The following is a 14,562-nucleotide window of genomic DNA, read 5'->3' on the forward strand; positions in this document are numbered from 1 at the left end:
TCGATGCATTCTGCTTATAACATTTAACAAGGTTGATGCATGGTCGCGTGACCAATTCACCATCTATCTAATTGTATTGAAGCGGTACTGTGTAACTTTATGGGTTATTCATTTGTGACACAATGTCTTCTTTATAACTGTTACTGTGATTTCTGCATGGCTGCTAAGATACATCAGTCGTTAACATGATGTAATTAATATTTTGTGTCATTAAATTATGTAATATAGCAATAAATTTAACACCGACACGTCGTAGATAACTATATTAAAACTGATTGTCTTATCTACTTCGGTCTGCAAAGTTTTCACCTGCAAACTATTTTTAAAGTTTGGTTTACTCCTTATACCATGAAATCAATGATGGTATCAACGTCTAGTAAACACAAATTGGTAAATGCTAACATACCCTGTTTACCCTTTAATACTTAATCTACCAAATATTTCCTTGAAATTTATTTTACCGACAGAGTGTCCGCAGATTAATTAAAATGCTAAATGTCTAACACTATTTTCCAGCAAGTTGGAACAATTCTAATACCACAAAATAATGTCCTCGCATATCATGCTTCAACGTAGTTTGCTGACAGTATGAATAGTTAACATGATGTTAGTGATATCGATAATAATATATAATACAGTAGCCACTTACATATACTTCAATATTTTGTGCCATTACATTATTTTATAGGAAACAAATTTTACAGTGACACGTCATAGTCAACTATATTAAAACTGATTGAGCTCATCTAACTTATTGTCTTCTCTACTTTGGTCTGATAAGTTTTCACATTCAAACTATTTTTAAAATTACCCCTTATAGCATGAAATCAATGATGGTATCAACGTTTAGTAAATACACATTGTCAAATGCTAACCTATCATGTTTTACAATTTAATACTTAATGTACCAAATTGCTCCTTGAAATTTATTTTACCGAAAAAGTGCCCACACATGAATTGAAATGCCAAATGTCTAATAGTATTTTCCATCCAGTTGGAATGATTCTAAATACCACAATATACTGTCCTCTAATATCATGCTTCAACGTACTGTTTGCTGACAGTATGAATAGTGCTTTAGCTGTCTCTGATAGTAACATGATATTCATGCTGTCAGTGCCAGTGCTTTGAAGCTTGACATTCAAGTAGAGATAATTATAAAGAACGTGTCCAATTGATGTTTTCGAGATGCTTTTCTATTTTCATCTACTCAACAAGTCTGTATTGTCAACATTGCTCACCATCTGGTTGCATTCAATTTCTGTTCATTGTTATTTGTTTGCATTCACTAGCAAAGTTCTTGTCAAATTCATCCATTGCTGTTTTCTGGATTTGTTATTTAGATGTAACTGAATGGAATCTTTATTAGGAAGGTGTCGTTTGTATAAAGCCACCTTCGTATTAGTTGATATGCGCAACGGGGACTAATGGTAAAAGGGAGTGGAGGGGCATAAATATGTTATACAATAGTCTATTATATTTCACGAAAAATGTTACAGTTATTACCAGAACGATCAGACTATATTGTCGATCAGGTTGAAGTGGCCCTTTTGTCTGATTTAGAGGTTATACCTCATATTCTCGGATCGTTTATTGGCCTATTAGAGACAATCTAAGAGTTTAAGATGACACATCTACGATCGTCCCTGTAAACACAGCTCTGTTGAATCAATCATTTCTAGGAGTTTAAATTAGGGTGTTGGTTTATATCGTGCCTCATGATTATGTATAGTGATTCGGTGAATATTGTTATGATGCAGCATGTTACTTTAAAGGTTTACTACGCTAATTGATGTTATGCAATGCTTAAATGGTGTATTATCATGCTAATTTGTAAACGTAGAGCACAATCAGTGCAGTTCTAAGCTACAGTCGAGTAACCTCACAGAATGTCATGTAAATTAGTTTTCAAGGATTGGCTCGGTCTCTTCTCCCAGTGGCACCAACCTGTACGTCACGCCACGTAAAACAACTATGTCGCCTAGCACTTACAAAAACCCACCTTTTCCGTTCCGGCCTCTCTTCACCATGCCAACCACTCTGTGTGTGACTTTCTCTTAATTCTCTTTTGGATACCATTCTTCTGGACTTATCATTTACCTTACCTGGTCCTGTCCTCTACCGGAACTGTTATTTACGTAAAGCTCCTTCCGGAAGCTTCCAGACACACCCGCACTGTTACTTAATCAACACCGACTACCCTGGAATTTGACACCCCGACGGAGAACCCAGCGGTAGCAGAGGTACCTTGCGTGCGCGCTAAGTTAACTTTAAGTATTAAGGTATGTAATGTATTTATGCTAAGTTATATATTTTTGTTACCAAGAGACACGTATTAGATTCATTTTACAAACAAAATCTCTCTAACCTACTTTATTGTGTTCGTTTCCCAAACCATGATATCTGGACTTCGTAACAATATGTTTCAATTAAGTTATCGACTAACAAGACAAATATATCATATTATCCCACTTTCCCCATTTTAGATGCAAGCATCTGTTACTCTAACCACAGAACGTCTGATCGTAGCTCCATTTTCAGACAGACTAGCTGCCACGGGGATCATGACTTAGAAGTGCCACCAGATTCGTCCATTGTGACATCACTGCTAAATTTTATACCAGACAGACACTACCAAGGTAAGTTACTAAACTAAATAATTCCATGACACCAGATACCATTTTAAGCAATAATGTAAACAATAATGATTTTTTTAAATAGTACTAAGGAACATTCGGTAACCTTGTACAATTACCCTAATATTCCTAATTTGACAGTATTCAATGGAATATGGTATGATGTAGGTATACAACCGACTAATCGAATATCGTTGCTTCATATCTCAGATATCAGGATTTCATTCATGATATACAGAGACAATTTGTTAGCAAATGTTGAATGGTCAAATTAAGGACATTTCTTGGATTGCCTAATTTAAAAGGTTGAATCATTTGGTCTCTTATCGGCCCTAACTTAAAATACAAATCACGATGAGAACATTTTGAATCGATTGATAATTCAGATCTGCCGAACGAGAGCGATTAGCTACAGCTCTGCCTAACATATGGGGGAAATGGCTATCATAGGATATGTGTCTACAAGTAAGCAACGCCTACAACGAATGTCTTGATATGGACACGTGGGTTCTAGAAATGAACACTTTTGGCAAAATGAATGTTATTATTCTAAAATGTATAAAACAATTAGTAAACTTTTCTGAATATTTGAGAGTGAGAACAGAAGAGTATGCACGCTCGCAAGGATGCATTAAATTTCTCAGTATTATAGAATCAACAGAATTTCTCAGTATTATATGTATATGTATATGTATATGTATATATATATATATATATATATATATATATATAAATAAATATATATATATATATATATATATATATATACTGTTCTTGATTTTCCAACTCATTACGATTTTCATTTATATATATTCATTTGCCTTTGTCGTTTACCTCCATTACATATATATATATATATATCTGCATATATATATATATATATATATATATATAAATATTATATATATATATATATATACGCTTTCCTGCCGTTCTATATATATATATATATTTTTTTTTCTTTTCAGCAGGAAGTGACGCTGATGTGACACACGTTACTATATTGGCTCAACATGGCACAACGAAATCAACTGAACGACCCGATTCTACAACTAAGGAAAGTGTTAAGAGTAAGTGCTTTCGATTGATGGTAGCGAACTATATATATATATATATATATATATATATATAAATATATATATATATATATATATATATATATCCTTACCGTTTTGGCATCTCTGGACATACAATCAGCGTCAATAGTCTAGTGGTTAGGGTGTCCGCATATAAAGCGGGAGGCCCGGGTTCGAATTACGGTGGAGGCTGGAAGTTTTTTCACTGTTCTTGATTTTCCAACTCACTACAATTTCAATTATTTATTCATTTGCCTTTGTTGTTTACCTCCATTTCATTAACACAGTCAAAGTTCAAAGTATCTCCTTCGAGATCCGGCTTTAGGGATCACAAATGATTTCGAATTGGTTAGCATCAATATTTGATATCTAGAGTAAGGCAAATATGTCACCAAAACAGAACTAGTATTGTTCGATACAAGTGCCTAACGCCTACAGTGAAATTACGACCTTCCTTACTGGTTTCGAACCTGTGGACATACAATGAGCGTCCAAAGCCTAGTGGTAAGGGTGTCCGCATTTAAAGATAACAAATTGTGCCGTTGAAACGTTGTCTGTTTTACACTGCTTCAATACTTTTTTTCCAAACGTTTCAAATAAAATTAAGGAATTTTGAATTATTTAGAACAATTACCTAATATACGATTTGACTTATTATTAGAGTAATATCATTGTTTTCTAGCAACAGGTGTCAGGAGTTTCTTCATAATATACAGAGATAGTATGTTAACAGTTTTTAAGGACAACTTAAGGACATTTGTTGACAACATATTCTGGATTGCTAAATTTAAAAGGCTGAATCAAGCCGCAACTAAAAATAAATATCATAATCAGAACATTCTGAATCGAATGATGAATCAGATCTGCCGAACTAGAGCGATTAAATACATCTCTGCCTAACACATTGGGGAAAGTTACTATAATGAGCTATGCTATTATTCTAAAAGATTTAAATGTACATCTGTAGAAGGAAACAATTTGTTAACTTTTCTTAAAATACGTTTAATTGCCTCGAACTTCTAATCCGTAACTGAACGTAAACGAAAAGAAATCGATTGGATCTTTCGTATTAAGTCTAACATCACAGGCTTCAACAAAGACTTGGGACTCCAAACCACTAACAGTTCTACAAACATATGTAATCCGTTCTTCCTATTATTTGCTCGTTAATCCGCTTCCTGTATAGTCATGATTTATTTTGTTATATTTTCATCAATGCCACTGACACTTATCTAACGTCATACTTTCATTGTGTTACATTTTGTACTTTTCATTCCACTGCCAAGTATTGCTGACGAAGGTCCCAGGGGCACCGGAAATTCCAACATTCCAACAATTCCAACATATTTTCCATAACAATACTCCTTATTTGTGAAATATGAGTCATATCTAATTTCTTTACTTTTTCTAATAATATTTTCTTTTGGAGTTTAAATGGATTTTCTTTATATTATATATGTATGAATGTATATATATATATATATATATATATGCAGATATATATGTTTATACCCTCTTCCCAGATGTTAATGAACGTACTGTAGGTACTCCATGTGACGGTGCAACGGAACATAGATTGCTCAACATGACACAAGAAAATTCTACAACAAAGGAGAGAGTTAACAGTAAGTGTCTTCGGTTGATGGTAGTCAACTAGAAATATAAAGGTACCGTTGACAGAAATGTTAATAAATTGAACTTACAGCATTGTACCTCAGGACAATAATCAACATGTGTTAATTTCTTATAAAGTTAGTGTTGGACATTTCTCCTGCCATCAATCATGTTGAACTTACAATGTTTTAAATTCCAATGTAGACTGAAACATTGGTCTTTATTTTATTTCAGTAGAATTGAAACAACATTTAGCAAGATATAGATAAAAGGAAATTATTGAAAATGAATCTTGGTGTCATTCCTTTTCTATTTTCGCTCTCCCTTGTCAGCGACTGACTTATGACTGGAATAGACCAATCGATTATTTATTTATTTCTTTCACTTTAGTATTATTGTTTCATATTTATATTTTTGCAGAGAAGATTTAGACTATTAAGTGTAAGAATATATTATATATGTCTTGTTTTTGCGAATCTTCGTATTGCGTCAATTGTCTCTACTTTTAGACACCTAGTCTATAAGTGTAAGATTATCTGATATATGTCTTGCTTTGACAGATCTTCGTATTCTGTCAATTGTCACTTTCTTTAGAGACTAAGTCTACTAAGTGTAAGATTATCTTACACATGTCTTGTTTTGACAGATCGTCGTATTGTGTCAATTGTCTATACTTTCAGAGACTGTTACTATTAAGTGTAAGATCATCTTATATATGTCTTGTTTTTACAGATCTTCCTATTGTGTCGATTGTTTCTAATTATAAAATTATCTCATTAAAAGAACAAATTATGTTTAGTTTTCACGTGTTCTCAGCAAGTTACGCTTTCCTGTTGTTCTATATATATATTTGTTTCTATTTCAGCAGCAGCTGACGCTGTTGTGACACACATTACTACATTGGCTCAACATGACACAACAAAATCAACTGAACGACCCGATTCTACTACTAAGGAGAGTGTTAAGAGTAAGTGCTTTCGATTGATGGTAGCGAACTAGAAATAGAAAGTTAACGTTGGCAGAAATTTTAATAATAATAATCAACATGTGTTAATGTCTTATAAATTGAGTGGTGGACATTTCTTCTACCGATGTCATCATGGTGAACTAACAATGTTGTAAACTCCAATGTTAACTGAAATCTTCGGAATTTCTTTTATTTCAGTAGAATTGATAACAATATTTAGCAAGATATAGATCAAAGGAAATTATTGAAAGATGAATCTTGATGTCATTCCTTTTCATTTTTTTCTCTCCCTTGTCAACGACTGACTTATGACTTGAATAGACCTATCGATTATTTATTTATTTATTTCAATTTAGTATTATTGTTTCATATTTATATTTTTGCGGGAAGACTTAAACTATTAAGTGTAAGATTATCTTATAAATGTCTTGCTTGACAGATCTTCGTATTGTGTCAATTGTCTCTACTTTCAGAGACTAAGTCTACTTATTTGGCCACATGTCTCAAACGTAACTTGTTGTATTAACGCTAATCTACAACCGTCCGCTTGGTTGGTCTCAGACGTTGAGAATTGGCAATTCACTTTATAAAGCCTTCCAATACAAACTTTCTGACATCAAATTGATCGTTACGATAGTAGAACTACGGTCGTCATCTAACATTGATGTCATCTTAGCAAACACAAAAGCTATTGGATTACTCAACTTAATTATAGAATCATCTCATTAAAAGAATAAATTATGTTTAGTTCTCACGTGTTCCCAGCAAGTAACGCTTTCCTGCTGTTCTATATATTTTTTTCTATGTCAGCAGCAGCTGACGCTGTTGTGACACACATTACTACATTGGCTCAACATGACACAACAAAATCAACTGAACGACCCGATTCTACAACTAAGGAGAGTGTTAAGAGTAAGTGTCTTTGATTTATGGTAGCCAACTATAAATATAAAGTTACCGTTGGCAGAGATTTGAATAATCATGAACATGTGTTAATTTCTTATAAAGTTAGTGGTGGACATTTCTTCTACTAATGTCATCATGGTGAACTAACAATGTTTTAAATTCCAATGTTAACTGAAATCTTCGGAACTTCTTTTATTTCAGTAGAATTGATAACAATATTTAGCAAGATATAGATCAAAGGAAATTATTGAAAGATGAATCTTGATGTCATTCCTTTTCAATTTTTGCTCTTCCTTGTCAACGACTGACTTATGACTGGAATAGAACAACCGAATATTTATTGATTTTACTTTAGTATTATTGTTTTATATTTATATTTTTGCAGGGAGGACTTAGTCTATTAAATGAAAGATTATATTGTATATGACTTGCTTTTACAGATCTTCGTATTGCGTCAACTGACTCTACTTTTAGAGACCTAGTCTATAACTGTAAGATTATCTGATATATGTCTTGCTTTGGCAGATCTTCGTATTATGTCCATTGTCACTACTTTTAGAGACTGTTACTATTAAGTGTAAGATTATCTTATATATGTCTTGATTTGACAGATCTTCGTGTTCTGTCAATTGTCTCTACTTTTAGACACTAATTCTATGAAGAGTAAGATTATCTTGTTTATGTCTTGCTTGGACAGATCTTCGTATTGTGTCAATTGTCTCTACTTTAAGAAACTCAGTCTATTAAGTGTAAGAATATCTTATAAATGTCTCGCTTGGACAGATCTTCGTTTTGTGTCAATTGTCTCTACTTTTAGAGACTAAGTCTACTTATTGTACCACATGTCTCAAATGTAACTTGTTGTATTAGTGAAAATCTTGGTTGGGCTTAGATGTTGAGAATTGGCAATTCACTTTATAAAGCCCTCCAATACAAACTTCCTGACATCAAATTGATCTTTACGATAGTAGAACTACGGTCGTCATCTAACATTGATATCATCTTAGCAAAAACAAAAGCTATTGGATTACTCAACTTAATTATAGAATTATCTCATTAAAAGAACAAATTATGTTTAGTATTCACGTGTTCCCAGCAAGTTACGCTTTCCTGCAGTTCTATATATATTTTCTATTTCAGCAGCAGCTGACGCTGTTGTGACACACATTACTACATTCGCTCAACATGACACAACGAAATCAACTGAACGACCCGATTCTACAACTAAGGAGAGTGTTAAGAGTAAGTGTTTTTGATTGATGGTAGCGAACTATAAATATAAAGTTATCGTTGGCAGAAGTTTTAATAATAATCAACATGTGTTAATTTCTTATAAAGTTAGTGGTGGACAGTTCTTCTACCGATGTCATCATGGTGAACTAACAATGTTTTAAACTCCAATGTTTACTGAAATCTTCGGAATTTCTTTTATTTCAGTAGAATTGATAACAATATTTAGCAAGATATAGATCAACGGAAATTATTGAAAGATGAATCTTGATGTCATTCCTTTTCAATATTTGCTCTTCCTTGTCAACGACTGACTTATAACTGGAATAAACTAATCGATTATTTATTTATTTCACTTTAGTATTATTGTTTCATATTGATATTTTTGCGGGAAGACTTAGACTATTAAGAGTATGATTATATTATATATGTCTTGTTTTTGCAGATCTTCGTATTTTGTCAATTGTCTCTACTTTAGGAGACTAATTCGATTAAGTGTAACACTGTCTTATATATGTCTTGTTCTGACATATCTTAGTATTGTGTCAATTGTCTCTACTTTTAGAGACTAAGTCGATTAAGTGTAAGATTATCTTATAAATGTCTTGCTTTGATAGATCTTCGTATTCTGTCAATTGTCTATATTTTTAGAGTTTAAGTCTACTTATTTGGCCAAACGTCTCAAATGTAACTTGTTGTATTAATGATAATCTACAACCGCCCGCTTGGTTGGGCTTAGATGTTGAGAATTGGCAATTTACTTTATAAAGCCCTCCAATACAAACTTTCTGACATCAAATTGATGGTTATGATAGTAGAACTAAGGTCGTCATCTAACATTGATGTCATCTTAGCAAACACAAAAGCTATTTGATTACTCAACTTAGTTATAGAATTATCTCATTAAAAGAATAACTTATGTTTAGTTCTCACGTGTTCCCAGACAGTAACGCTTTCCTGCTGTTCTATAAAAAATTTTCTATTTCAGCAGCAGCTGACGATGCTGTGACACACATTACTACATTGGCTCAACATGACACAACAAAATCAACTGAACGACCCGATTCTACAACTAAGGAGAGTGTTAAGAGTAAGTGCTTTCCATTGATGGTGGCGAACTATAAATATAAAGTTACCGTTGGCAGAAATTTTAATAATAATCAACATGTGTTAATTTTTTGTAAATATAGTGATGGACATTTCTTCTACCGATGTCATCATGGTGAACTAACAATGTTTTAAACTCCAATGTTTACTGAAATCTTGGGAATTTCTTTTATTTCAGTAGAATTGATAACAATATTTAGCAAGATATAGATAAAAGGAAATTATTGAAAGATGAATCTTGATGTCATTCCTTTTCGATCTTTGCTCTTCCTTGTCAACGACTGACTTATGACTGGAATAGACTAATCGATTATTTATTTATTTATTTATTTCACTTTAGTATTATTGTTTCATATTTATATTTTTGCGGGAAGACTTAAACTATTCAGTGTATGATTATATTATATATGTCTTGTTTTTGCAGATCTTCGTATTTTGTCAATTGTCTCTACTTTAAGAGACTAATTCGATTAAGTGTTAGACTGTCTTATATATGTCTTGTTCTGACAGATCTTAGTATTGTGTCAATTGTCTCTACTATTAGAGACTAAGTCGATTAAGTGTAAGATTATCTTATAAATGTCTTGCTTTGATAGATCTTCGTATTCTGTCAATTGTCTATATTTTTAGAGTTTAAGTCTTTTTATTGTGACACATGTCTGAAATGTAACTTGTTGTATTAATGATAATCTACAACCGCCCGCTTGGTTGGGCTTAGATGTTGAGAATTGGCAATTTACTTTATAAAGCCCTCCAATACAAACTTTTTGAAATCAAATTGATCGTTATGATAGTAAAACTACGGTCGTCATCTAACATTGATATCATCTTAGCAAAAACAAAAGCTATTGGATTACTCAACTTAATTATAGAATTATCTCATTAAAAGACTAAATTATGTTTAGTTCTCACGTGTTCCCAGCAAGTAACGCTTTCCTGCCGTTCTATATATATATATTTTTTTCTTTTCAGCAGGAAGTGACGCTGATGTGACACACGTTACTACATTGGCTCAACATGGCACAACGAAATCAACTGAACGACCCGATTCTACAACTAAGGAAAGTGTTAAGAGTAAGTGCTTTCGATTGATGGTAGCGAACTATATATATATATATATACTATATATATATATATATATATATATATATATATATATATAGTTACCGTTGGCAGAAATTTTAATAATAATCAACATGTGTTAATTTCTTATAAAGTGAGTGGTGGACATTTTTTCTAACGATGTCATCAAGGCGAATTAACAATGTTTTAAACTCCAATATCAACTGAAATCTTCGGAATTTCTTTTATTTCAGTAGAATTGATAACAATATTTAGCAAGATATAGATAAAAGGAAATTATTGAAAGATGAATCTTGATGTCATTCCTTTTCTATTTTTGCTCTCCCTTGTCAACGACTGACGTATGATTGAAATAGACCAATCGATTATTTATTTATTTCAATTTAGTATTATTGTTTCATATTTATATTTTTGCAGGGAAGACTTAGACTATTAAGTGTAAGATTATGTTATATATGTCTTGCTTTTACAGATCTTCGTATTGCGTCAATTGTCCCTACTTTCAGAGACTAAGTCGATTAATTGAAAGACAGTCTTAGATATGTCTTGCTTTTACGGATCTTCCTATTGTGTCAATTGTTTCTACTTTTAGAGACTAAATCTTTAAGTGTAAGACTATCATGTATATATGGCGGTTGTAGATAATCTGCAACCGCCCGCTTGGTTGGGCTTAGATGGGCCTAGATGCTGAAAGCTGGCAATTCACTTCATTAAACCCTCCAATACAGACTTTCTGACATCAAATTGATCGTTATACGATAGTGGGACTACGGTCGTCATCTAACATTGATGTCATCTTAGCAAACACAAAAGCTATTGTATTACTCAACTTAATTATAGAATTATCTCATTAAAAGAATAAATCATGTTTAGTTCTCACGTGTTCCCAGCCAGTAACGCTTTCCTGTTGTTCTATATATTTTTTTTCTATTTCAGCAGCAGCTCAAGCTGATGTGACACACATTACTACATTGGCTCAACATGACACAACAAAATCAACTGAACGACCCGATTCTACAACAGAGGAAAGTGTTAAGAGTAAGTGTTTTCGATTTATGGTAGTTAACTATAAATATAAAGTTATCGTTGGCAGAAATTTTAATAATCATCAACATATGTTAATTTCTGATAAAGTTAGTGGTGTACATTTCTTCTACCGATGTCATCATGGTGAACTAACAATGTTTTAAATTCCAATGTTAACTAAAATCTTGGGAATTTCCTTTATTTCTGTAGAATTGATAACAATATTTAGCAAGATATAGATAAAAGGAAATTATTGAAAGATGAATCTTGATGTCATTCCTTTTCAATTTTCGCTCTCCCTTGTCAACGACTGACTTATGACTGGAATAGACCAATGGATTATTTATTTATTTCAATTTAGTATTATTGTTTCATATTTACATTTTTGCGGGGAAGACTTAGTCTATTAAGTGTAAGATTATCTTATAATGTCTTGCTCTGACAGATCTTCGTATTTTGACAATTGTCTCTACTTTTAGAGTCTACTTATTTGGCCACATGTCTCAAATGTAACTTGTTGTATTAAAGATAATCTAAAATCACCCGCTCGGTTGGTCTTAGATGTTGAGAATTGGCAATTCACTTGATAAAGCCCTCCAATACAAACTTTCTGACATCAAATTGATCGTTACGATACTAGAACAACTGTCGTCATCTAACATTGATGTCATCTTAGCAAAAGCAAAAGCTATTGGAAAACTCAACTTAATTATAGAATTATCTCATTAAAAGAGTAAATTATGTTTAGTTCTCACGTGTTCCCAGCCAATAACGCTTTCCTGATGTTCCTCATTTTTGTCAGCAGCAGCTGACGCTGATGTGACTCACATTACTACATTGGCTCAACATGACACAACAAAATCAACTGAACGACCCGATTATACAACAAAGGAGGGAGTTAAGAGTAAGTGTTTTTGATTCATGGTAGCCAACTGTAAATATAAATACCGTTAACAGAAATTTTAATAATAATCAACATGTTTTAATTTCCTATAAAGACATTTCACCATGATATCATCATGGTGAACTTAAAATGTTTTAAATTCCAATCTTAACGGAAATCTTGGGAATTTTTTTTTTATTTCAGGAGAATTGATAACAATATTTAGCAAGATATAGATCAAAGGAAATTATTGAAAGATGAATCTTGATGTCATTTCTTTTCAATTTTCACTCTCCCTTGTTAACGACTGACTTATGACTGGAATAAACCAATCGATTATTTATTCATTTCAATTTAGTATGAATGTTTCATATTTAAATTATTGCGGGGAAGACTTGGTCTATTAAGTGTAAGATTATATTGTTTATGTCTTTCTTTGACAGACCTTGGTATTGTCTCAATTGTCTCTACTTTAGAGACTAAGTCTATAAAGTATAAGATTATCTTATATATGTCTTGCTTTGACAAACCTTGGTATTGTGTCAATTGTCTCTGCTTTTAGAGATTAAGTCTATTAAGTGTAAGATTATCTGATATATGTCTTGATTTTACAGATCTTAGTATTGTGTCCATTGTGAATGCTTTTAGAGACTAAGTCTATTAAGTGTAAGATTATCTTACATATGTCTTGATTTGACAGATCTTAGTATTGTGTCAATTGTCTCTACTTTAGAGACTAAGTCTATAAAGTATAAGATTATCTTATATATATCTTGCTTTTACAGATCTTCGTATTGTGTCAATTGTCTCTGCTTTTAGAGATTAAGTCTATTAAGTGTAAGATTATCTGATATATGTCTTGATTTTACAGATCTTAGTATTGTGTCAATTGTCTCTACTTTAGAGACTAAGTCTATAAAGTATAAGATTATCTTATATATGTCTTGCTTTGACAAACCTTGGTATTGTGTCAATTGTCTCTACTTTTAGAGATTAAGTCTATTAAGTGTAAGATTATCTGATATATGTCTTGATTTTACAGATCTTAGTATTGTGTCCATTGTTCATGCTTTTAGAGACTAAGTCCATTACGTGTAAGATTATATTGTATATGTCTTGCTTTGATAGATCTTAGTATTGTGTCCATTGTGAATGCTTTTAGAGACTAAGTCTATTAAGTGTAAGATTATCTGATATATGTCTTGATTTGACAGATCTTAGTATTGTGTCAATTGTCTCTACTTTAGAGACTAAGTCTATAAAGTATAAGATTATCTTATATATGTCTTGCTTTGACAAACCTTGGTATTGTGTCAATTGTCTCTACTTTAGAGACTAAGTCTATAAAGTATAAGATTATCTTATATATGTCTTGCTTTGACAAACCTTGGTATTGTGTCAATTGTCTCTACTTTAGAGACTAAGTCTATAAAGTATAAGATTATCTTATATATGTCTTGCTTTGACAAACCTTGGTATTGTGTCAATTGTCTCTACTTTTAGAGATTAAGTCTATTAAGTGTAAGATTATCTGATATATGTCTTGATTTTACAGATCTTAGTATTGTGTCCATTGTTCATGCTTTTAGAGACTAAGTCCATTACGTGTAAGATTATATTGTATATGTCTTGCTTTGATAGATCTTAGTATTGTGTCCATTGTGAATGCTTTTAGAGACTAAGTCTATTAAGTGTAAGATTATCTTACATATGTCTTGATTTGACAGATCTTAGTATTGTGTCAATTGTCTCTACTTTAGAGACTAAGTCTATAAAGTATAAGATTATCTTATATATGTCTTGCTTTGACAAACCTTGGTATTGTGTCAATTGTCTCTACTTTTAGAGATTAAGTCTATTAAGTGTAAGATTATCTGATATATGTCTTGATTTTACAGATCTTAGTATTGTGTCCATTGTTCATGCTTTTAGAGACTAAGTCCATTACGTGTACGATTATATTGTATATGTCTTGCTTTGATAGATCTTAGTATTGTGTCCATTGTGAATGCTTTTAGAGACTAAGTCTATTAA

General features: G+C 32.1%; 1 protein-coding gene across 1 annotated transcript in view; it reads left to right on the top strand.

Annotated features, from left to right (window-relative positions):
- LOC139977795 (uncharacterized) overlaps positions 1-14,562 on the top strand; it is a 28,512-nt gene that overhangs the window by 6,395 nt on the left and 7,555 nt on the right. The window contains exons 3-6 of the mRNA XM_071987433.1: positions 2,487-2,639; positions 10,509-10,610; positions 11,556-11,657; positions 12,448-12,549. Of these exons, the coding sequence (XP_071843534.1) occupies positions 2,487-2,639; positions 10,509-10,610; positions 11,556-11,657; positions 12,448-12,549 (459 nt within the window). The remainder of the gene's footprint in view (positions 1-2,486; positions 2,640-10,508; positions 10,611-11,555; positions 11,658-12,447; positions 12,550-14,562) is intronic.

The sequence above is a fragment of the Apostichopus japonicus genome, chromosome 12 (assembly GCF_037975245.1).
Source record: "Apostichopus japonicus isolate 1M-3 chromosome 12, ASM3797524v1, whole genome shotgun sequence".
Lineage (NCBI taxonomy): Eukaryota > Metazoa > Echinodermata > Holothuroidea > Aspidochirotida > Stichopodidae > Apostichopus > Apostichopus japonicus.